The sequence below is a fragment of the Macrobrachium nipponense genome, chromosome 35 (genome assembly GCF_015104395.2).
Source record: "Macrobrachium nipponense isolate FS-2020 chromosome 35, ASM1510439v2, whole genome shotgun sequence".
NCBI lineage: Eukaryota > Metazoa > Arthropoda > Malacostraca > Decapoda > Palaemonidae > Macrobrachium > Macrobrachium nipponense.
This window is the reverse complement of record NC_061096.1, coordinates 16,695,924-16,720,881: the sequence shown is the minus strand read 5'-3', so window position 1 is coordinate 16,720,881 and position 24,958 is coordinate 16,695,924. Positions and strand designations below refer to the sequence as shown.

At 45.8% G+C, this 24,958-nt stretch overlaps 1 protein-coding gene across 3 annotated transcripts in view; it reads left to right on the top strand.

Annotated features, from left to right (window-relative positions):
• Positions 1–24,958, top strand: part of LOC135208440 (PRKR-interacting protein 1 homolog) — an 84,097-nt gene that overhangs the window by 15,921 nt on the left and 43,218 nt on the right. For 2 of the 3 annotated variants that reach the window (XM_064240624.1, XM_064240626.1), the window contains exon 2: positions 13,337–13,521. In XM_064240624.1, the coding sequence (XP_064096694.1) occupies positions 13,411–13,521 (111 nt within the window). In that variant the 5' untranslated portion in view covers positions 13,337–13,410. Of the gene's footprint in view, positions 1–4,603; positions 4,729–13,336; positions 13,522–24,958 lie in introns of all 3 variants that reach the window. The other variant, XM_064240625.1, reaches the window with a different exon arrangement.

The window sequence follows — 24,958 nt, the reverse complement described above, 5'->3', positions numbered from 1 at the left end:
TCTTTTTCTTCCCTCTACCTTTGGGTAGAGGGACACGGTCGTCACCCTGCTGGGTAAGGACGAGATGCAGGTGAGCTACTCAATAGAGCACCATCCTATATCCCTTTCAGTAGGGATAGGAGTAAATATCCACCACTTCCTCCAACAAGGGGGAGGAAGTGGATGCCAAATTGAGACAACCCATCATTTTATGATTGTCTCTTGCAAACAGGAACAAGTTCTTGCTTGCTGGTACAAAGAGATACGCTTGCCTCTCTCTTAGTACTTGGCCCAGAGGTCTGACCATTGATCCTGCGGTGCACACCCCGATCAATCGGACAGAGGTTTGGATCCCTCCCTTGCTCTTACGACCAGGGAGGCACTCCAGGGTTGGACGAACACCAGTCTGTTCACCAAAAAGACTCAGATTCCTCCCACCAAGAAGTGAGTCTTCCTATTGTTAAAGGACCGAGGGTTTGTATTACGTATCGGAACAAATGACAATTTGTCGAAAATTGCATTTTTCCTAACTATACAAACCTGAGGTCCTTTACATATAGTCCCACCTCATGCCACCCCTCACTCTGCGTATTTTGCATGGGCCTAAAGCAAAAGTGATTCTTCACCTCTCGGGCGCGCGCACGATCGGACAAGCAGTTAACTACCGTTCTCCCCTTGTTCGAAGCTTACGACCGTCCCAGCTGCCGCTAGTTACCTTCCTATTGTTAAAGGACCTCAGGTTTGTATAGTTAGGAAAAATGCAATTTTCGACAAATTGTCATATTTGGATACTTACCTACTGTTAAAATAGACCTACTCAGCCTCCCCACAACTTAGTAGGCTGTCAAGGAGAATTCTAAGAAGAGCTAAAACATTCAAAGCACACCTGGTGGAGAACAGGGAAACTAGACAGTCATCTGGGCAGTCATTCGATTTTTTGTCTGAATGCCGACTCGCCTAATTGGCACAGAGATATAGCTAACTTTATCAGTAGGTAAGTATCCAAATAGTAATAAATTTTATGAAAATTAATATATTTTTAGGCAATGATAGGGCATAGGCCTACTCATCAATTTCACATATGTTGAGGCAATGACAGGGCATAGGCCTATGCATCAAATTATTATACTTTGAAGCAATGTCAGGGCATAAGCCTACACATCAAATTCTTATATTTTGAGACAGTGACAGAGCATGGGCCTACACATCAGTTTCATATTGCAAATAGTTTTCTATCTGTATCTATTTGAAATAGAGTAGTGTTTAATTAATATAGTAATTTCAACTCTAATGATGCATAAAGTGGAATGATGCATAAAGTGGAATGTACACGTATAAGCAAGAGCACATACACACATATACAGTGGTACCTTGAGATACAAAAGGCTCAACTTACGAAAAACTCGAGATACGAAAGTTAATACAAAAAATTTTGCGGCTTTGCAAACGAAAATTGCTCGAGATACGAAAGGTTGTTGCCGTAAATTCCGAGATTTGCCCAGACCACCAATAACAATTTTGAAACTCACGTGCCGCCAACTGAGTAGACTCACCACCATCCTCCCGGTCTCCCATTGGTTCCTGATGCTAGTCACCGCCATGAGATCCTTCTCTCCTATTAGTCAGCATCCCTCCCCTCATGCATCTACTACGTAGCGGCGTGCTTCGGCCACTCGGTAGCAGCATCGTTATTGTACGCACGTGGTATATTTGTTTGTTCTAACGATTTCGTTTATTAATTTAAATTCATTAGTGATTTCGTTGTACGTACGTAGTATACTTTATCGTGTTGTGTGAGAACTGTACTCCATACGTATACGTACTACATAACATAATGACGTACAGAATATACGTAGTCATGGGTCCCAAGAAACTTGAAATTCATGGAAAGAAGAGGATGCTCTCTTTGGAAACGAAGATGGAGATTATCAAGAAGTATGAAGCTGGTATGCGATTGAGTGTGATCGCCAAGGAATACGACCGAAATCCGTCGACAATAGGCACCATCCTTAAGCAGCTCCACCTTCCAAGGGCATCACTATTTTGTCCAGCAAGAGGACCCACCTTCACGACGAGATGGAAAGGCTTTTTCTTGTCTGGATAAAAGACAAAGAAATCGCTGGCAATACGATAATGGAGACGGCAATCTCCCACAAGGCCAGCGCTATTTTCGGCAATTTGATTGCCCAGGCCGAAGACAACAGTGGAGAAGGGACATCAATGCCAACCCCAGACTTCAAGGCTTCGCATGGGTGGTTCGAGAAATTCCGTAAATGGACTGGCATTCATTCGGTGGTGCGGCAAGGGGAGGCTGCCAGCTCAGACACGAAAGCGGCCGAAGCCTTTAAAAAGACGTTCGACGAGATGATGACCAAGGAAGGCTAAAGTTCTCAGCAAGTCTTCAACTGTGATGAGACTGGCCTTTTTTGGGAAAAAATGCCTCGTTGGACATACATCGCGGAGGAAGAGAAGAAGCTGCCCGGGCATAAGCCTATGAAAGACAGGCTTATGCTCGCACTTTGTTTGAACGCCAGTGGGGATTGCAAGGTGAAGCCCCTACTGGTCTATCATTCAGAGACTCCTCGAGCCTTCAAGGCCCACAAAGTGCTTAAGGAGAAGCTTTCAGTGATGTGGAGGGCTAATGCGAAAGCCTGGGTAACGAGGCTTTTGTTCACATAGTGGGTAAATCTGTGTTTCAGCCCGACAGTGAAGAAATTCTTTGAAGAGAAGCGCCTCCTTCTGAAATGCCTGCTGGTGTTGGACAATGCCCCTGCTCACCCTCCTGGCCTCGAGGAAGATATTCTAGCAGAGTATTCCTTCATCAAGGTTCTTTATTTTCCGCCTAACACCACCCCTCTCCTCCAGCCCATGGACCAGTAAGTGATATCGAACTTCAACAAGCTGTATACGAAGAGATGTTTCGACATCACCGATACCACAAACCTCACCTTGCGTGAATTTTGGAAGGAGCATTTCGATGTTGTGATATGCATCCGACTCATCGACCAAGCTTGGCAGTAGGTTTCGAGGCGAACCTTGAATTCCTCGTGGAGGAAACTCTGGCCTGATGCTGTATCCGCCCGAGACTTGGAGGGATTTGATGTGGGCGAAGCTAGTGCTGCAGATTCAGAAACAGTTGACGATCCTGAAACTGTTTTGCAACCAGATCATGACGAGATCGTTGCACTCTGCAAGTCCATGGGGCTGGGCGTCGACGAGGACGACATCAACGACCTTCTCGAGGAGCACCAAGAGGAACTTACGACGGATGACCTGAAGGAGTTGGAGGCCATGCAACATAACGTCGTTCAAGAGAAGTTCTCTAGCAGCGGCGAGGAGGAGGAGGATAACCCTATGACAACAGCAGAAATTAAGGATGTTCTAGCTGCTTTTCATAAAGTGCAATCATTTCTAGGAAAAAGACACCCCGAAAAGGCTTACACAGGTCGTATGCTTGCTCAGTTCGATGGCGTTTGCCTGAGTCGTTTCAGGAACATTGTGAAAAGTAGGCAGAAGCAATCTTCCTTGGATAGTTATTTTTTTTTAAAGAGGCCTTTAGTACTAGCAGGAGTAAGCAAAAAGGAGGAACCAAGTGATACTAAAAAACAGAAAGTTGAAAGTGGTGGGAAGAAGTTGAAATAAAAAAAATATATATATAAATATAGATATAAAGTAAAAAAAAATTTAAAAATACAAAAAAGAAAAAAAAATTTATTTTAGTTTTTTGTAAAAATAAGTGTTAAAGTTTTGTTAATGTGTTTGGTAAAGTTAAGTGTACATACGTATCTGCCGTTTGTCCTCCTCTATCGCCACTTTTGGAGATAGCCTCACTCGAAAGGTAAGCTTCCACATTTTACTACATGCGTACAGTATTTCTTGTATACCATGTACACTAATACACTTTATTTACAGGTATATTAGCAGTACGTATTAAGTTACGTATTGAATGGTCCAAATTGTTGTAGTATTTCATTGTTTTTAGGTCAATTTAGCTTCATTATGAAATTTACTGGGGTGTTTTTGGAGGGCTTGGAACGGATTGGCCATTTTACATGTAAAATGCGGTCCAAGATACGAAAAGCTCATGATACGAAGGCCGCCTCGGAACTGATTAATTTCGTATCTCGAGGTACCACTGTACAGAGGTCCTCTCGTATTCATGGTGGATGTGTACCAGACCCCCCCCCCCCCCCCATGAATAGTTAGAATCTGCCAATAGTTGGAATCCCTATAAAAATGCTGAAAATGGCCTGTTTTGTGAGTTAAAACTCAAGAAAAATCCACTAAAAAATTTTATACCTGATTTTTTTTATAGTTTTATCACAAAAAGTGCATTTTATGATGAAACTGATAAAAAACAGGAATTTGAGGATATTTCTCATAGAAAAGTACCGCAAATAGACAAACTTCCCTCGAATAGGGGGTAGATATGGTCCAGAGAGAAACTATATTGAAAATATATTTACTAAATGGGAAACAAATTATATTACTCTGACAAGTAAATATAAGGCTACTGTATTGGTAAGTATGAATAAAACATTATTGTAGTAATAAAAATATCATTTTTATATATACTTAACAAGTAAATACTTAATTGGAGCCCTCCCTCCTCCCCTCTCATCAGCTGTGTTGTATACCTATTCTTCCCTGAAAGTGGGCAGGCTAGTTACTTACACCAAAACAATAGAAGTGCTACTGTGAATTTCAAAATTTCAGCTGCTGCCATAGTTAGAAACTAATAACTAATAGGTATGTATGTACCCATATATATAAACTTTATTTTATTATAAAAATGTTATTTTTATTCTACTTCATGTATAATTTTCTAAACATGGCTTATTCTTATTGTTTGTTACATGTTAGCTGATTTTGCACTGAGGGACTATGCCCACCAGTTCTTGACTAATGTAAGTAGGGTCATGGCCTGTTAAAGGGATTTTGACAAAGGAAAAATCTATTTCTGGGCAGTGACCTGTGTCGCCCAGTGAAACATTCCTATAGCATTCATTTCTAAGGTATAATTATTGCTAAATATATAAGAGAAAAGCTACATTGGATTATACCAGAATAAATCCGGTTCGCTCACCCCTTTAATAGGGTGTCGGTATAAAATCTGGGGCGAGTGAAACACTACCACAGGTCTTCTGCCATTTATTCTCTTCCTTTGTCAATTTCCCCATTCCAAAGAGGAGCCGTACCAACACCTTCCCCCTAGCCGCTACTGCTACTACTAGCGCCTCGATCTTCATTCCTGAATATAGCACCCAAGCTTGGGTTCCCCGGGTGAGGATTTTAGGGTTGGGTTCACTGGGCGACACAGGTCACTGCCCAGAAATAGATTTTTCCTTTGTCAAAATCCCTTTTCTGGGTCTAACCTGTGTCGCCCCGTGAAACAATAACAGAGAATAGAAAGCACAAGCTTGGTAAGGGTGATTACAGTGTTACTGGAAGGGTGAAATTAGACTAATAAAAGTGATTCAACCTTTTTTAATAGTTATATATAAATATAAGGTGTAAGGATAATCTACAGATAACTTAAATCTAGGTCCTCATTTCTGAAGTATATACAAATACTAAGATTAAATAACATAAGGACAGAGTGATTACTACTCCGTAAAAAAATATTAAACAATATAACTTGTTTTGTCTTATGAGACAAAAATAAACATACAAAGTGGTGCAATATAACAGATCAAAACTAGGAAACCGAGGTGAAGACTAGGGTTATAAGCGAGGCAGGTAGGAGAGAAAGCATAAGAAAAAAGGGTAGGTATATTGATACTGGATATTAAATATGACTAGGTTGTATCAGGGGTAACTACTTTCCCTGCTGCCACTGCTGAAAATTTAAGGGCCTCTAAGGATTTCAAGTAGTGACGTTTAAATACTTTTGGTGACTTCCAACCTGTGTACTTCCTCAAATCATCAAAATTCATATGGTGGAAATAGTTAATTGAAGTAGCTACTGCTCGGACATCATGTACGTGGGGTACTGATTCCAGGTTGGCCTGTTTAATAAAGTAAAGGATTTGCTGTCTAATTGCCTCTAGTGAGATTGTTCCACCATTTTCTCTGGTAAATAAAGGACCTGAGGTTTTATTGGAAGTTCTGTCTAGGAAAGATCTCAATGTCTTGACCGGACAAAGGGATGGGTCTTGTGGTAGCGGAACAATCTTCCACGAAGACCATCTACTCTGAGGATCTTCATTTTTGGCCAAGAACCTTCTATCTGGTAGTAATAGAACCTCTCCAGATGGGAGGAAGTCAATATGATTTGGTTCTCTAGATAGAGCCGATAATTCAGATATTCTGGCTCCTGAAGCCAGGCTGACAAGAAACAATGTTTTTCTTAGAAGGGTTGTATAAGTACACGACTCATTATTGGTATCTGATGCTAATTTAAGAACATCATTCAGAAACCAGGAGACTGAATGGGGTCTGTCTGCTGGTCTTAATCTAGCACAAGCTCTTGGAATTGATGAAAAGTATGATTCTGTCAAATTAATATTAAACCCAAACTGGAAAATTCTTTTTAACGCAGATTTGGTTTGTGGTAATAGTACTAGCTGCTAGACCTTTCTCAAATAAAGTCCTGAAGAAAGTAACAGCATGATTTGTATTCATAGCTTTTATCTTTGTTTCCTTTAAAAAGGAAGCTAGTTTCTTTACCGCAGAATCTTATTGTCTAAGGGTGGATTCCCTTTTATCTGATTCTAGGAACCTGGTGTTAACCGGGTCCATGTTGGCATCTTTTTGAGCCGCAAACTTCATGAAGTCCATAAAGTTAGGGCATTCTGAATCCACGAGGAAGCGTACACAATCCTCGTTTGTACTAGTTGTGTTAGCTTTGGATTGGGGATCTGTTTGGGACGGAGTCCTAGTTCTTTGAGTAACGGATACCATTTGCTCTTGGGCCAGTTGGGAGCTACTAGAGCAACTAGTCCCTTGAAGGATCTGAGCTTGTCCAGTACCTTCATGAGTAAGTTTATTGGAGGAAATAGGTAAATGTTTTCCCATTTGTTCCAGTCTATGGACATGGCGTCCGTTGCCTGGGCTAGAGGATCCAGATTGGGAGCCACATAGTGTATTAACTTGTGGTTGGATTCTGTAGCAAACAAGTCTACTTGGAGACCCGGGCATTGATGACTGATCCATTTGAATGATTTGTTGTCCAAAGACCATTCCGATTCTAGCGGAGTTGTCCTTGACAGTGCATCTGCCACTACATTCCTTACTCCCGCTAGGTGAGTTGCTGACAGGTGCCATTGGTTCTTTGCTGCTAATGAAAAGATTGCTATCATTACATGGTTTATGTGGCTTGATTTGGAGCCCCCTCTGTTTATGCAGTGGACTATTACTGCACTGTCCAAAACTAACCTGATGTGGATTTTCTTTGCCGGAGAGAGTTTTCTCAGGGTTAGAAATACTGCCATGGCTTCCAAAATATTGATATGCAACTGGCGGAGTGTAACTGACCAGGTTCCTTGAACTTTTTTGTATTGGGAGTAACCTCCCCACCCGCTTAGTGATGCATCTGTATGGATTACTAAGCTTGGTGGCGGGAATTGTAAAGGAATTGATTTTCCTAAGCTTCTGACTTCTGTCCATGGACGGAGTCTTTTCCGTAATATTGCCGTAATACTGGAAGTTGTGTCCCGTAATTTCACATTCGCTCTGGTTCGCCAAACTCGATTTATGTCCTTGAGTTTGGCTTTTAGTAGAACGTCTGTTACTGAAGCGAACTGGAGCGAGCCTAGAACTCTTTCTAGACTCCTCCTGGATGTTTGTTTGTTTTTGAGGAAGCGTTTCGTAGTGCTTGCTATTTGTTTCCGTTTCACCGATGGGATTGATAGTTTGTGGGAGTTGAGATCCCATTGTATCCCCAACCACTGGAACCGTGAAGCAGGAATTAGACGGGATTTCTTGTAGTTTATCTGGAACCCTAGGTATTCCAGTAACTCCACTACTTTTTGAGTTGCTTTGTGACAATCCTTGTCGTTCTTGGCCCAGATAAGCCAGTCGTCTAGATAGGCCGCTAGCATTATCCCCTGCTTTCTTAGTTCCTGCACTACCGTTTCTGCTAATTTTGTAAATATTCTGGGTGCTATGTTGAGCCCGAACGGCATTACTTTGAACGTGTAAGCCTGGTTGCCTAGCCTGAAGCCTAGGAAGGGACGAAAGTGCCTTGCTACTGGAACATGATAGTAGGCATCTGTAAGATCTATAGAGGTGGTGACGGCCCCACGGGGAAGTAAGGTCCGTACCTGTGAAACGGTTAGCATATGGAACTTGTCGCATTGAATGAATGAGTTCAGATGGGACAAGTCTAATATTATTCTTCACTTGTTTGAGTCTTTCTTTGGAACGCTGAACAAGCGTCCTTGAAATTTTAAATATTTGGTTTTTGTTATTGCCTTCTTTTGAAGAAGGTCTTGAGCATATTCCAACAGATCCGTTGTCGGGTGTTGATAAAATTGTATTAATGAAGGAGGCCCTTTCTTCCAACTCCATCCGAGTCCTTTTGCAATTATGCTGTGTGTCCAATTGCTGAATTTCCAGCGGTTCTTGTACAGGTACAACCTCCCTCCTACCTGAGGTATCTCACTGTGCTGAGGGTCGACTACCCTTGTTTCCTCTGAAGCCTCTTCCTCTGCCGGATGCTCTTCCGCTGGCTCTGTGAAAAGCTCCCCTGGCTCGGCTTCCTCTAGCAAACCTGTTATAGCCTTGAAACACCCCCTGATTTTCAAAGGAAGCATTAAAGGCTGGGGAAGATGTGAAGCTACTCGAGCTTTGAGGCTGTTGATGTTAAGGTTGAATTTTTGAAGTGGATGGCTGGTTTACCTGGTTTACTGGAAGCGCCTGAACCATAGGTTGCTGTTGGCTGTGTTGGAAAGGTTGGAACCTTCTTGCCTTTTTCTTTCCCCTTAGAGGGTTTGATGATGAATCAAACTTTCTTTTGGGAAATAGTCCCCAGCAGACTCTCAAACTCTGATTAACTCTGGCTGCTTCGCTGAGTACCTCATTAACCAAGCCCTCCGGAAAAAGGGTAGATCCCCAGATTGAAGCCTTGATCAATCTATTAGGCTCATGGCGGATCGAAGCATCAGCTAGAACGTGCTTTCGGCAGTTCCTTCTAGCTACTGCGAAGTCATACACATCACACTGCAATGTGTGTAATAATGACTTTGTTAAGATCTTAAACAGGGGTTCTTCAGCGTATACCATGGTTGTCATCTCTGCCATAGTGACCGAGTTTATAGTTCTACACAGACGACTTCTGACCTCATATTCAGCCCTAATGAGTGCTTCTGGGAGCTTGGGCAAACGTTCGCTAAAGAGATCTGTCGCACAGTCCTGGCTTAACTTTCCCACTGAGAAGGTTGCTGGAGCATCCAGCCAGTTTTCTGTACCTCCCGGGAGGAGCACGGATGGTAAATCTTTCTCCCTGATTTGAAGCATGGGTTTGTCTTCTGCTGCTGCCTGAAGAGTTAGTTCCAAGATCTTGGTTGCACATGGAACCGGGATATCCTCCGGGACCACGAACATGGTGAAGGGACTCTTGTGACAAGTAATTTTAGTGTTTGTACACCCCCATTCAGCTAGGGTACGGACCCAAGCTGATTGGGCCTGGTCTCTAGGAAAAATTACTGTCTCCTTAGGTATCTTGTCTTCTCTTACTAGAGCTTCCTCCGTCAGGCGTACATAACCTGAAAAAGGAAATTGGAGATCCGGCGGGTAGAATTCAAAATCCTCTACCGGCCGAGTTCCGTATCCTTCAATTGTCAATTTGCCCTCCGAAAATGGAGCGTGTGCAGCTAGTCTCCAGGGTTATTTGCCTTGAAAGGTGGTAACTTAGAGGCATCTGGGACAGGCAAGGATTGTTGCGTGTGGCTGGATTGAAGGACTGCCTGCATAAGAGACTCTTGGGTCTCCAATCTTTGGGCCAGCGATTGAATAGATTGGCCTGACGCTTCTCTATTCGAGGCCAACTGGGTCGAGATTTCCATAAGCTTAGCCTGGAACAGATTAGTCATTTCTCGCATGATTACGCTAGAAATAGCAGCCGGGTCTAAACTCGAATCCTGTTGTTTCGGTTTTTGCAACCTGGTTCTTGTACTCTGCCTAGGTGTCGAGACATTACCTAAGTCCGCCGTCAGTTTGGAGGCTGATGACGGACTGGCACGAGTCTCCCTAAGGGACTTTGGTTTGGAAGGCTTAGGAAGGGGTTTGGTAATTGATCTATGGGTGATCGACCTAGATTTTACCTTTGGAGTTACCGACATTGACTCGTTTCCTGAAGTCACAGTTTTCTTAGTAAATCCCTGAAAAGAAGAAGAAGAAGAATGAGACGGACTAAAGGATAGTACTTTAGCCCGTGGATCTACTGCCTCACTTACTCCCCTACCTTCCTCCTGGGTGTCGGTCATCATAGGTTCGAGGTCTAAATTGATCGCAGCAACCTCCTCAACCATATCTCCCCCCAAGCCTTCTAAATCTTCTGCCAGTATGGCTTGGGTCTCATCACGAATCCTGGCGATGATTGGAGCTGCCAGATCCGTTGAAACCGCTGCCGACATCTTAGCATTCGGGTATATGAGAGAACACAACTCCTCAGACAGCATGTAGGGTCTTTTGCCTTTGCATTCCTGCCAAATCCGCCTACCCAAATCTTGAGGGTCGCGAGAATTACTCGTTAAGCGGGACAATAATTTTAGTTTAATTTATGGCTATCTGAAAATATGAGTCAATCCTCTTATTCGAACAATTATTTTACTATCTCCCAGCTTGCATCCGGACCTACCGTATCAGAAGTGAAATCCTGCATCAGATTGTAGCAGATTTCGCAACCGTCTGGGTGCCAAACTACTAGGTCGTCAAGCTGGATTGCGCAACCTGCGTGCGAACGACACACCTCGTGTCCGCATGATTGATGCAGCATTGCAGTACAGGCTGTCTCCTGACAGCGGACCATCTGTAGTTAAAAATTGATACATGAATATCACTGAATATATCCACCGGAGCTGTATCATCCGGCAGGACATGTATTAACTAAATTTAATTCATGCCGGAATGTTGTTAAATAACATTCCGCCGCGTATGATTCTAGCGGAACATGCCTAGTATATAAGCAAGTCAAGTGCTGATTCCGTTGGCATGCAAAAAATTTCTTAAGAATAAAAATGTTTTTCTCCATTTCCTTTCGCTTTCCGGTCCCCTTTTTTACGCTTCTTTTAACAAAATAGGATTAATGCTGACGGAACAGGAAAAATTTTAAGTTGAGCTGTATCCGTCGGCTCAGGAAAGGTTCCCCTAGTTTATACTAGGACTTGCCTTGATTTGTGTAAACTGCCACCGGAACGGGACATAAAGTAGCGAAACACGGGGGGGCGGAAAGCTATGGAGAGGAAAAAGACCTTAAGTCTAAAATAAAAATCTATATCTATAATATTTTTCAGGACTAGGATACCCGCCGGATTAATAAATCCGGCGGAGGTAACCGTAATGTCTTATCAAAACCTTAAGTTTATCGTAAAATTTTTTCGGAAATTATTCCAAATGTGTTATGTAACGGAGCTCTGTGATACTGTAACTTATCATCCTATCCACTTTCCATGTAAATTTTATGACCGGAAACATCCCGGGCTGAATCAGGACTAGGCCTGATACTATACATAGAAGCTTTGTTATAAATAACGAACGGTTCTAGTTGCGTCCTGGACCCTCCGGGACGGGAGGACTAAACATGGAAAGGGCAAGGGATATGAGGTATGGTATCTGGAAGTACCGGGTAACTACCTTTTTGTCGAGCCGGGAAGTTGTCCAGGGCTCAACTGGATAGGTAACAGTCCCTCATAACTACCTGATAAGAGGAGAATTCTCCCTCGACTGGATCCCCCCCCCCCCCTCCGTGGGAGAGGGTGGGGTTCGAATGATTACTTGGAGTAGCATAGCGAGTAGCACTCCAACGGGGGGGATGGAGAGGGAGTCACCTCGAGGAGTGGAACACTCGCAATCAGACTGTATAACACCTACCAGGTGGATCACCTCCCGGTCAGGAGTGGCTCAACCTGGTCACAGGACAGATGGCCACCGGCCTACTGCTCTATAACACCAATCATAACGTGTAAACGATAAAAATAACAAACTAGAATCTAGCGTGTGAGAATTGAATTGTCTAATAAAATAAAAGGAGCGGCTAGCCTAACCTTCGACAAATCACATTGATCTGGTCAGGTCGGCCAGAGGGCTCTGACCAGCTAGCCTACCATTCCGAAAACATAATTTTTAATCTTGATTGGGAAGGTAGGCTAGGGGATATATAGATCTTATAAGTTAATTCAATAACGCAACAAAAAAACCCTGGTTTCGTGTCCAGAAAACCTTTATAGTGAAAATACACGAAAGGATAGATCGTTAATACTTCTCACTCGACAAGAACAAATTTTTATAATAACACGTCAGGATCTAAAACAAAATTGATATAAGCACTGCAATTAAAATGTGGGACTACAATTAGTATGGGAGACTAATTGAAAGTCATCGATACGAATACCGAAAATAACGTAGAAGGCTGACTCGGGAACGGCGCATGCAGGTTCCCAGAATGTAAACAAGCCTAACTTAAATAAATTTCGGTCAAAACTCTATAAAAAGCTAATTTATAGACTCGTGCAGTACTTAACTTTGATCCAGAGGAATCCTGACGATCAGACAAAGTGATAAAACACGAAAATCACAAAAGAAAATTTCCAAAATGAAAACGCGTGTGGAACACACGAATGCTATGAAGGAATGAAGATCGAGGCGCTAGTAGTAGCAGTAGCGGCTAGGGGGAAGGTGTTGGTACGGCTCCTCTTTGGAATGGGGAAATTGACAAAGGAAGAGAATAAATGGCAGAAGACCTGTGGTAGTGTTTCACTCGCCCCAGATTTTATACCGACACCCTATTAAAGGGGTGAGCGAACCGGATTTATTCTGGTATAATCCAATGTAGCTTTTCTCTTGTATATTTAGCAATAATTATACCTTAGAAATGAATGCTACAGGAATGTTTCACGGGGCGACACAGGTTAGGCCCAGAAATTAAATTTTAAAAGCTATAAAGTATGAATCTGTTGTTATTTTATTGATTTTGTTAATTCCTTTTGTGAGACTTTAGAGATTCTTTGTTGCATGTAGAATAAAAGGGAAAAATATGTTGTAATGAGAGGGTGAGTAACAGACTTGAGTACTGTTGTGGTACACATACAGTACTTAATTGTTATATTTATTGTTTTGTGTGTCAACCTTTATTGCATACCAGTTGTCAGCTTTCCAAACAAAGTTTAATTCTAAAATTTAAATGTTTCATTCACAGGATTCACTGTTGGAATTGTAGTACATAGCATAAGTTGGCAAATCTTGTGGCTCAAATTTTCTGAAGAAGTAATAATGTCAGACAGCGACAGTAGTGATGCAAAACAAGAAGAAAAAGAAGTAACTGTTGTGAAGAATGCTACAGATCTGCAGCGACTGAAACTCCAAAAACTCATGAAAAATCCTGTGAGTGTGGTACTCAGTTGTGATGGACTTGATTAGCATAATTTCTGGGCTCAGCTCGTGTCGGCCTATGAAAGTATCCTTAATATCATTCTTTCTAGGTAAAATTAGCCTAAAATTACAGAGAAAAACAAAATTAAGAAAATGTCAGTAAAACTGACTCGCTCACTCTTAAAAAGAAGTGTCGGTATGATAAAGGGGCGAGTGTGGAACACTACCACGAGCCAAACACCAATTAGAACTTCCTATCAGAATCCCCCCAAGAGAGAGCTGATACCAACGGGCGATGCAACCTCTACTACTACTACTAGAGGACGCCACGGACAGCAGCGCCCCTAGCGGACATCCTTAATTTTTAGCGCCAGCGACAAGTCGCCATTTTCTTGTGCTCGTGCTTTATTGGATTTTATCCGTACTATCTACGATGGAACGCTCTGCAATTGCCACGGCTAAGTTAAGTAACTCATAAGTAACATTTTACCTTAGTTTTATCTTCCGGGTACCAGTATTTTCCTCTTAATAGGTCATATACGGTTCCCCGGTTGTCTCGTGGCGGCCATGCCGTCTCGTAAGGATTCCCGGTCCTCCATACTGGGACTTCTTATACTTATGGGCTTACTTTATCACATTCATTGTTTTACATCGAGTTTTAGCTAGTTCAGCCCTCCTACCATTCTCTTAGCTTGGTATTTAGGGCTATTATTATTTTCCGGCCCAGCATCCCGGCTCTTGCTCTACATCGGCTATCGCTGGCTCCGAGTAGGCTCCTGTTTCTTGGAACAGTCTGCCTCCTCCTGGGCTTCTTTCTCTTTTACTAAAAGTGTCTCTTCCACCTTTCGATGTATATTTATTTATTTATTTAGGGTGTTAGGCTAGCCTAGGTGCTTGTTCCATGTATTGGTACAGCTTGGTTCACGTGGCCCTTCCACGGTTGTGTTGCTCGCGGCCTAGGCCACTTGCGGTCACGTGTTCCATAGCACCTTTCCCTGCCCCTTCCCTCCCTCTCTGATATAGGGAGGAGCTGGGGGACCCCTTGGTTGTTATGACAACCTCATCGCCTTCTCTCACACTTTCGGAGGTGACCGGGGGTCCTCCCAGCGGGGGGTATAGGGCGACCACTATGAGGTACCGGGTCTCCATGCGGGTAGTTGGTGAGGCGGGGAGGAGTAGGCCATCCCTCCCCCCTTTTTCTCGCTCCCGCCGTGTTTCGCCGAGACCTTCCTCCCCCCCTCCCCAGTTGCTCAGCCACCTCCCTTACGAGACGAAAGGAGCCTTCCGTCGCAGCCGGGGCACCTTTGGTTATAGGTTACTGGCTCCGCTAGCGGGCAGGGTGGGTACTACGAGTGGTCGGTTGCTTGCCTACTATATCCTTATATATCTCTCCCCCGCTACCGGAAGGGAGCTTACCCCTTACCTACGCACTCTGCTAGTAGACGGGCGGAGAGAAGTTGTTTTATTTTCGTTATTTTAAGGATATATACCCTAATTATACAATATTTTACAATGAATTGTGTGTTATTATTATTATTTTATCATCCATCCCCGCCAATTTCTGTCGTGGTTTCCATTACCACCACTCCTAGTTGGTTGATTCTTGTGCTTCCGCCATCGGCGGAGCCATAGCCTATATATCAACCTAGTTACCACACGTATTTTGGCGGGGCTCTGGTTTTATCTAACTTTATCGCTCCGGCACCAGCGGAGCATATGTTAGACTGTAAGTGTTTACTTGGTACTCATGTACTTTTTCACTTACAGGCTACCAACTGCCAGGTCCCAGCCTGTAATGCGACGCTTTACGACCCCTGTGGACATGACGAGTGCAGGTCTCACGCCCCTTGTGCCACGTCGTTCAACGAGACGATTGTCTGGCACCCTGAAGCCTGCGCTATATGCTACGACCTGATCGGTCAGCTGGGAGATGGGGTAAGTCCATTATAGGCTTACTTATGGTTTTACTAACAACTTCTAGTCGTAAGTTTGTTAACCCCGTTCCACAATTGGCAGCTAATCTCACCTTTCTTTCAGGCTACCGGGGTGAGGGAAGTCGCCCTCGCCACCCTGAAAGCGTGGGTGGGCGGCTTCGGGAAGAACGCCGCCAAGGGCCAGCCCTATATTTTGGACAAAAAGCTGGCCCTCCAGATCTTCCCCGCGGGCAAGTCGACGGGTTACGTCGACCCCTTGTCCGCTGCCCCACTGATAGCCTCCATCCAGCAAGAACTCCAGCAATCGTTTGGGGTCGTAGCCTCCCAGGAGTCGGTCCCGGACGTCGCTGCCCTGGACCTTAATCTTGAGCCCATGGCGGTAGGTGGGGAGGATTTGTTGGTTGAGGTAGGTATGTCGGGCGCCCAAGGTCTTTCCTTGGGCGCTCCTGGATCTTCTCCTGTCCCCTCTTCTTCCGCTTCTTTCCAAGGCTTTGCGGGATCCGAGATCCCTATTCGCCCTCCCGCTCTCTCTGTACCTCCTAAGGAGAAGGGAAAGAGAGAACCGAAGACCTTATCTAAGTCGACTTCTAGGAAGTCGTCTTCGTCTTCTTCGGCTAGGAAGTCGTCGACTTCCTATGCCGATGCGGTGAAGGCAAAGCCGGGCTCTTCCCAATCGAAGAGCTCCAGAAGCAAGGCTTCGAAGGAGAAGGCTCGCGCTCCCACCGAGTCACTGCCTTCTCCCGCCTCCTCTGCTTCCACTCCGGCTATGCCGGCAGGGGTAGCAAGCACCAGCACCTTCGATCCCTCTACTTTCTCAGCAGGGGTGATGGAACAGGTGGGCGTGCTAGTAGGCTCCCAAATCTCCGCACTGGGAACGCGGTTCGAGCAGATGTTTGCGCAATTAGCAGACAGTCTGTCTCAATCTGGACAGTCAATCCAGGATCTCTCTAATAGAATGAGAGAGAATGAGGACCGAGTAGCTGGGCTAGCTCAGGCTCCTCCCCCAGTCTCCCCAGCATCTAGCACGGGGATTCTTCAACTTCCACCTTATGACTCCTTGCCAGCTTTCTCTATGGAGAATCCATGGAGAGTAGCTGCCTACGCCCCATTCAAGGACGGAATGATTTCTATCTCGGAGTGTGGAACTCGAAGGATTGAGGACTTCGAGTTCTACCCTCCGGGTTTGACGCAGCCTTTCATCGGTTATGCTAGGCTGACGCCAACGGCTCTGACGAGAGAAGACAAAATCTCTAAGGAGTCAGTTCTTTATAGTAGAGATCATGCCCAGCGGGAATGGGTTCACTGCCTTGAGGACTGGGAGTGTACTAACACTAAACTCCAGGCCTACAAGAGTCCCTTCACTATTTTCGCGACGGAAGAGGAGGTTTCTCTTCCGTTCGCCACGAAATTAGTGGAGAAGTCCCTTCAGGCAGTCCTCAAGGATGAGCCCATTCCACAGTTGAGGGAGGCGGAGTCTACTTCTCCGCTCTTCCCCGCCTTCGGAGAATTGTGGGAAAACTTGCCAGCTACATTCACGCTGGGTAAACTCAAGCCGGACTGCGCCATGGACCAGTTCGGTGAGAAATTACCTAGGCTGCCGGATTCCCTAATCCAGGCAGAGTTCGATGCGCGAACTAGGTTTGGCAGGTCCCTCAATTCCCTCATCATCACTGAAATGGCTGCCCTTTCCTACGCTACGGAACCGCTGTTCAAGATTCTGGCGAAATCTCAGTTTCAGACGGTTCTAACGGACGCTTTTGACTTCTTCCAGGCTAGGAGGAACTGCCGGAAGCATGTCCTACAGGAGTGCACAATTAGGCATGAGCCTAATAGACTCTTGGCTGCAAGCATGTGGGGAGCGGATCTCTTCCCAGAATCCGCAGTGAATGAGGTCCACCACGAAGCTGCTAGACTCAATCAGAGCCTTAGAGCTAGGTGGGGTATTTCCTCAAAGAGGAAACAGGAATCCGTTCCCACTGCTGGCAAGAAACCAAAGAAGGCTGGTAAGAGGTTCCAGCCATATAAAAAACTCCAGCAACAGCAGCAATTTGTGCAGGCAGTCCCAGTTACCCAACAGGGACAACCTTCCACCTCTAAGCAGAACCAACCTTTCCTCCTGGTGCCCCAGCAATCTCAACCATCCACTTCCTACGCTATCTCGCCGGCCTTCAACCCTGCTTATGAGGCTCAAGGCTACTCTCAACCGAGAGGTAGGGCGAGAGGTTACTTTCGTCAGCGTGGCGCAGGAAGGGGCACGAGGAGTAGACAGTTCAGAGGAGGGCGTGGTGGCCAACCCGCCCATCAGCAATGAGGCTCCCCAGGTAGGAGGGAGGCTGTTCCTCTTCCGCCACAGGTGGGGGTTCAGCAATTGGGCACAGAGCATAGTGTCCAAAGGATTAGGCTGGAGTTGGATCAAAGATCCTCCTCCAATCAATCATTTCATCAGGTACCGTCAAAGGAATTGATAGATTACGCGGAAGAACTCCTTCAGAAAGGAGCTATTGCGAGAGTCAAACATCTAAAATTTCAAGGGCGCTTATTCAGCGTGCCAAAGAAAGGCTCAACAAAAAGAAGGGTAATCTTAGACTTGTCAAAGCTAAACTCTTTCATTCGCTGCGACAAGTTCAAGATGCTTACCCTCTCGCAAGTAAGGACCTTACTTCCGCGTGGAGCCGTCACATGCTCCATCGATCTTACAGACGCATACTATCATATCCCTATAGCCAGACACTTCCGCCCATTCCTAGGATTCAGGCTAGGAAATCAGACATTCTCATTCAAAGTGATGCCCTTCGGTCTGAATGTAGCCCCCAGGGTATTCACAAAGATAGCAGAAGTGGTTGTACAACAATTGAGAGCTCAGGGAATAATGGTAGCGGCATACCTCGACGATTGGTTGATCTGGGCACCAACAGTCGAGGAATGTCTCGAAGCTACCAAAAAGGTAGTTCACTTTCTGGAACATCTGGGGTTCCAGATAAACAAAACGAAATCCAGACTTACTCCGGAATCTCGTTTTCAGTGGCTAGGAATCCAATGGGATTTGTCTTCCCACAATCTATCAATTCCAGTGGCCAAACGGAAGGAAATAGCAAAATCTGTCAGGCAATTCCTCAAATGCAAACAAACGTCAAGAAGAAACCAGGAGAGAATCCTAGGGTCTCTTCAGTTTGCTTCGGTAACAGATATCCTTCTGAAAGCAAGGCTGAAAGATATAAATCGAATTTGGCGGTCAAAAGCAAACTCCAAATATCGAGACAAGTTGTCAGTAATTCCACAGATCCTTCGCAACCAACTACGGCCTTGGTCAAAAGTAAAGAACTTAGCCAAGAAAGTACCCCTTCAATATCCCCTCCCAGTGCTAACCATTCACACGGATGCATCCCTGTCCGGGTGGGGGGGATACTCTCAGTTCAAACAGGTTCAGGGGACTTGGTCAGTTCTATTTCGCCAGCTCCACATAAACGTGTTGGAAGCAATGGCAGTATTTCTTACTCTGAAGAGACTGCTTCCCCCGAAGAAGTCTCATCTAAGGCTAGTTTTGGACAGTGCAGTGGTAGTTCATTGCATCAACAGAGGAGGGTCCAAATCCAAACATGTGAACCATGTCATGATAGCCATCTTTGCATTAGCAAACAAACACAAATGGCATCTGTCTGCCACTCACCTGGCAGGAGTAAGAAATGTGATAGCAGACGCTCTGTCCCGGTCAGTTCCTCTGGAATCAGAGTGGTCTCTGGACGTCGGGTCATTCCAGTGGGTAAGCCGGAGAGTCCCAGGTCTTCAAGTGGATCTCTTCGCCTCACAAGCGAACCACAAGCTCCCTTGCTATGTGGCCCCCAACCTGGACCCTCTGGCTTATGCCACGGACGCCCTGTCGTTAGATTGGAATCAGTGGAGGAGAATTTATGTTTTTCCTCCAGTGAATCTTCTCTTGAAAGTCCTAGACAAACTAAGGTCTTTCAAAGGGATAGTAGCTCTGATTGCACCGGACTGGCCCAAGAGCAACTGGTATCCTCTTCTCTTGGAATTGGGTCTCCGCCCTCAACGGATCCCCAATCCCAAACTATCACAATCAGTACAAATGAGGACTGTGTTCGCTTCCTCAGGAACTCTCCAGACCCTAACTTTATGGACTTCATGAAGTTTGCGGCTAATAAAGATGCTGACATTGATCCACAGAATATTCTCTTCCTAGAATCAGATAAGAGAGAGTCAACCATTAGACAATATGACTCAGCTGTTAAAAAATTAGCATCTTTCTTGAGAGAATCGAACACTACAACCATGACAGTTAATTTGGCTATATCCTTTTTCAGATCCTTATTTGAAAAAGGTTTAGCAGCTAGCACGATTACCACTCATAAATCGGCTTTGAAGAAAATCTTTCAAGTAGGTTTTCAGATAGATTTGACTGAATCTTATTTCACATCTATCCCTAAAGCCTGTGCTAGACTTAGACCTTCCCAGAGGCCTACTACAGTTTCATGGTTCTTAAATGACGTCCTCAAACTAGCTTCAGATACTGACAACTCATCTTGTACATTCATAATGCTCCTGAGGAAGACATTATTCTTATTAAGCCTAGCCTCAGGAGCTAGAATTTCAGAACTGTCGGCTCTATCCAGGGATGCGGGTCATGTGGAATTCCTCCCATCAGGAGAAGTTCTACTTGCTCCGGATCGTAGCTTTTTAGCCAAAAATGAAGATCCTCTTGCAAGGTGGGCCCCTTGGAAGGTTATCCCACTTCCACAGGATCCTTCTCTCTGCCCAGTATCAACTCTTAGAGCCTTTCTATCTCGTACTTCTTCTAGATCCTCAGGTGCTCTCTTCACGAGAGAAAAAGGTGGTACCTTATCAGTTAAAGGCATTAGACAGCAAATCCTTTACTTCATTAAACAAGCCAACCCTGAGTCATTCCCAAAAGCACATGATATCAGGGGAGTAGCCACCTCAATTAATTATTTCCAACATATGAACTTTGAGGATCTTAGAAAGTATACTGGATGGAAATCCCCGACAGTCTTTAAACGCCATTATTTAAAGTCCTTGGAATCTTTAAAGTTTTCAGCAGTAGCAGCGGGAAACATAGTTTCCCCTGATACTGTTTAGTAGTTGTAGTATAGATCCAGGTCTCCTTTCTACCTACATCAACCAACATGCCTCACCCTATCGTCAGGCTACTCAAACATCATAGCCTTAGCCGTTGTATCATATAGTGGATTGTCCCTTATTTTTTTGCTAGGGACATCCACATTTGTACTGATAATGTACTTCAGTGTACCTACCCTTATTTTTATGCTAGGGTAGGACACAATATGTTTGTATATATTCACCATTTTATGTTGATGATGAACTTCAGTCACAATGTGTTTGTATATATTTTGGAATATTTGTATTGATGATGGATTTCAGTGTACCTACCCTTATTTTTATGCTAGGGTAGGACACATGGATGTATATATTTTACAATTTTGTATTATTGTTAAGTAAATCCCAATTTTTCCTTATTTTACATGCATCTTTGTAATTTACTTTAATTACCATTTAAGTACTTTAAGATTACTAACATTTTTTATTTTACTGTTTAAATAAGTTAGTTTAAGTGCTTAATTTGTATGCTGTAATTGATTTACTTATATTATATCCATCATTTTAAATTGTTTTTCATTGTTCCCTTTTCCATCTTGTCTGTTTCTCTGGTACTCTTTCATAGGCCGACACGAGCTGAGCCCAGAAAAGGGATTTTGACGAAGGAAAAATCTATTTCTGGGTGATTGGCTCGTGTCGCCCTATGAAACCCCCCCTTTTTTATAGTTTGTTTCCCCCCCTTGCAGGACAAGATGTATTTAACTGTTTTAATTAAGGATGTCCGCTAGGGGCGCTGCTGTCCGTGGCGTCCTCTAGTAGTAGTAGTAGAGGTTGCATCGCCCGTTGGTATCAGCTCTCTCTTGGGGGGATTCTGATAGGAAGTTCTAATTGGTGTTTGGCTCGTGGTAGTGTTCCACACTCGCCCCTTTATCATACCGACACTTCTTTTTAAGAGTGAGCGAGTCAGTTTTACTGACATTTTCTTAATTTTGTTTTTCTCTGGTAATTTTAGGCTAATTTTACCTAGAAAGAATGATATTAAGGATACTTTCATAGGGCGACACGAGCCAATCACCCAGAAATAGATTTTTCCTTCGTCAAAATCCCTTATATACGTAGATTTCCTTTAGAAATGATGAACAACTTGATTTTTAACTATTGAGTAGCACATACAAAAGAAAAGACATAGTTTCTTATTTGAATACTAATGCATTGTTTGGTTTTCCTTGAATGTTCCTTCAAAACTACAATGGAACCTCGGTTTTTGTATGTAACCCATTTCAGAACGTTTCATGAAGTCTGAAACGTACAAAATCCAAAACAGTAATTCCCATAAGGAATAATGTAAATCCAGTTAATGCATTCCAAATACCCAAAAATATTATCAAAAATAACATTTTATAGAGAAGTTTGTTCCGATACGTATACAAACCCTCGGTCCTTTAGCAATAGGAAGGTAATTTAGCGGCAGCTGAACCGGTCGTAAGCTTCGAACAAGGGGGTTCGGTAGTTAACTACTTGTCCGGCAGTTGGCGGTCAGCGTGACTGCGAGGAGAGGAGTCACTTTGCTTTCGGCCGCGCTGGTGGATGGACGTGTTGCCCGCCTCTCTGCCCGCTGTATTCATCGTATGCTTGGTTTGCTTCATATCGTGAAGATATTTTGCCTTTTTCCTATTACTAGTGTGCATGTGCAAAACTGACGTGAGTACTTGGTTGTTTTGTATTATTCATACTGTGTTTATTGTGGAATTATGGATTCCTGAGAGTCGGAAAGACCCCCCCCCCATCAACCGCAGATTGTGCCCTGGTGTGGAGGGCCGTAAGTATGGGGCCTTTCGGTCCACTTTCAAGGTAGATCCTCATGAATTGTGCACTCAGTGCCGAGGGCAAGAATGCTCTCGCACCGAGCCATGTGAAATTTGTATTGTTTGGTCGGAGGAGCAGTATGGAGGGAGGAAGAAGCCGCGTAAGCTGGCCAGGGAGTCATCGGAGGGTTCTCCTGTTACTCCCTTGGTTACAGACACATCTTTCTTCCCTCCATCTCAGCTCCCTCATATGGCTCCTTCCCCTTCGGGGGTGGTATCTCGCTCCTTCTCTTCTCTCGATCAGTCGAGTGTGGAGGAGGGGGCTAGGTACCCCGACGTGCAGTTGTATTTGGGGTCGTCCGTTCGCTAGGGGTGGGAACTGTTCCCCCCCGGACGAGGGGAAACCCCCTCCCCCAACTAACCCGACTACCCTTTCTTCCGCAGATTTGCCTGCCACGGGGGACGATCTCAGCTGGGTCTGGTACTCGCTGGGGCTCCAGGGGACACTGAGTTTTTAGGGGCTGCTTAGTCATCTGTCGAGAGGGACCAGGCCTGTAACTCATGGCCCGATCACGACCACAACCACGACAGTATCCACGCCAGGCTACGCTGCTCCGCCGCACCTGGTCTATACCCAGCACGTTGCCATGGTTACCCTGACAGCTGCTGTTCAGGCGCCGCTGCCGGATGTTAAGAGGTTTACCGTGACGCCGCCGCCTGGTTTTGCCGCTCTTGCCGCTCTTGCTCCAGCCCCTGACTTCCGGTGTCCCAAGAGCTCTCCATTACACCTGCCTCCAGGAGTGAGCGTAGATGTGTTTAAGAATAAGCTCGACAAATATCTAAACTGCATCCCAGACCATCCAAGATTGGAAGATGCAAAATATACCGGAAGATGTACTAGCAACTCTCTGGTAGACATTAGAGGTGCCTCACACTGAGGGACCTGGGGCAACCCGAACAAGATGTAAGGTAAGGTCCAGTACAGAGGATGCCGCTGGTTCCTGCCCCGCCTCCTGTTCCTGTGATTGCTGCCGCTCCAGTACGAGTTCCTGCCGCTGTCGTTCCTGCCCGTGGTGTTGCTGCCCCCACCCCAGGTCCTTCCGGACAGGTGCAGCAGGGCCCTGTTGCTTCAGTAACTGGCCCGGCTCCGTCCTGGATGGAAGACCTGACAGTGGTCCTGAGGAAGCTGACAAAGAAGAAGAAGAAGAGGAAGGTGTCGTCGTCGTCTTCGTTGTCGTCATCTGCTGCCGCCGCTTCCCCTTCGACTTCTAAGGCCCCACAGCCGAAGAAGAAGAAGGTAGCCTCCTCCCCCCCTAAGAAGGCTCGCTCTGAGACTTCTAAGGGTCCCTCCCACCCTGGTGGGACGGTTGGGACTTCCGCTGGTCCTCCTGTTCCTTCGGGAACGGGGCCCGTGGACCGGAGTGCCGGCTAACACCGGTACCTCTTCGCCTGGCACCAGAGGTCCTGCCTCGATGCCAGGTACCGTCTCGGCCTCTCGTTCGCAAGAGGTACCGAGTATACAGTCGCCCGCAGGTGACCATGCAGCCAAGACCCAGGCAACCGAGTTCGCTCGGCAGCAGGATCCAGGCATGGAGCAGAAGACTGGCAGGAGGTGGGAGTCGCCCAGGTGACTCCCACCAGGCCAGCAATCGCTCTCGTGGCGAGCCGCCGGTACCCAGGGTTGACGCGATGGTCCCAGACCAGCCGCTGGCTGGGGTGAGGAAGCAGTCTCCCGAGGCTGGTCCAAGTGGCGTGATGTGCCATGAGGACAGGCCTCGCTCCCACCGCGACCATGGACTGCCGCTCCCACTGGGACCGGGCGGAGAGGGGGTCCAGCAGCAGCTCTTCTGACGCTCGGGACCGTCGCCACTGTTCTCAGTCCAGCCCCTCGACCAGGCCTGCAGCTCGATCGCCACCGCGAGTGTCTGCAGCCCCCCCAGCACCCTGGTTCTGCGGTGGGTGAGGGGGGAGCATCAGGTCTACCTCTCCTATCCCTTCAACTTCCTCGGGCTACACCTGGAAGAGCGAGGCAATCAGGAGTGATCACGAGGGGCATGCTCCTTGCGATCCCCTACGAACCTGGCACGGTCCTAGGACCGACCAGATTGTACGCGCAAGTGGCACGAGGACACCGGGAGGGGTCTGTTGTGGTTCCTCCTGTGGAAGGAGGAGGGTCTCGGGAAGCGTTCTTGCTGGACGGGCTGGACGGTCCGTCTCCGCAGGACGCAGTTACTCCCGAGATCCAGAGGTCGTTCGCTGAGGTTATTGCGCTGATTCGTCAGCACAACGACCTAGGGGAAGGATCGCCGCTCCCACCTTCTGAGCCTACATCGGGTTTGGAGTCGTTCTGGGGACCCAAAAAGGAACCTAGGGCGACGGTGGGTCTGCCGCAATCAGCCTTGGCCGACAGTGTGCTGAGCCAGGTGGACGCTCTCGTCTCAGGACAGGAGGGTTTGCTTCGGTCCGGCAGGTCGTCCAAGGTCCTTCCCCCACCTCTACCACAACAGAGGCGATTCTACATGCCATCGGAGGACCCTCTGCCGCCCAAGCAGGTTAACCCGGAGCTAGCTAGGCTAACTCCGGGGGTGTCTCTTCAGCACCTGCTGTCAGAGAACCTCT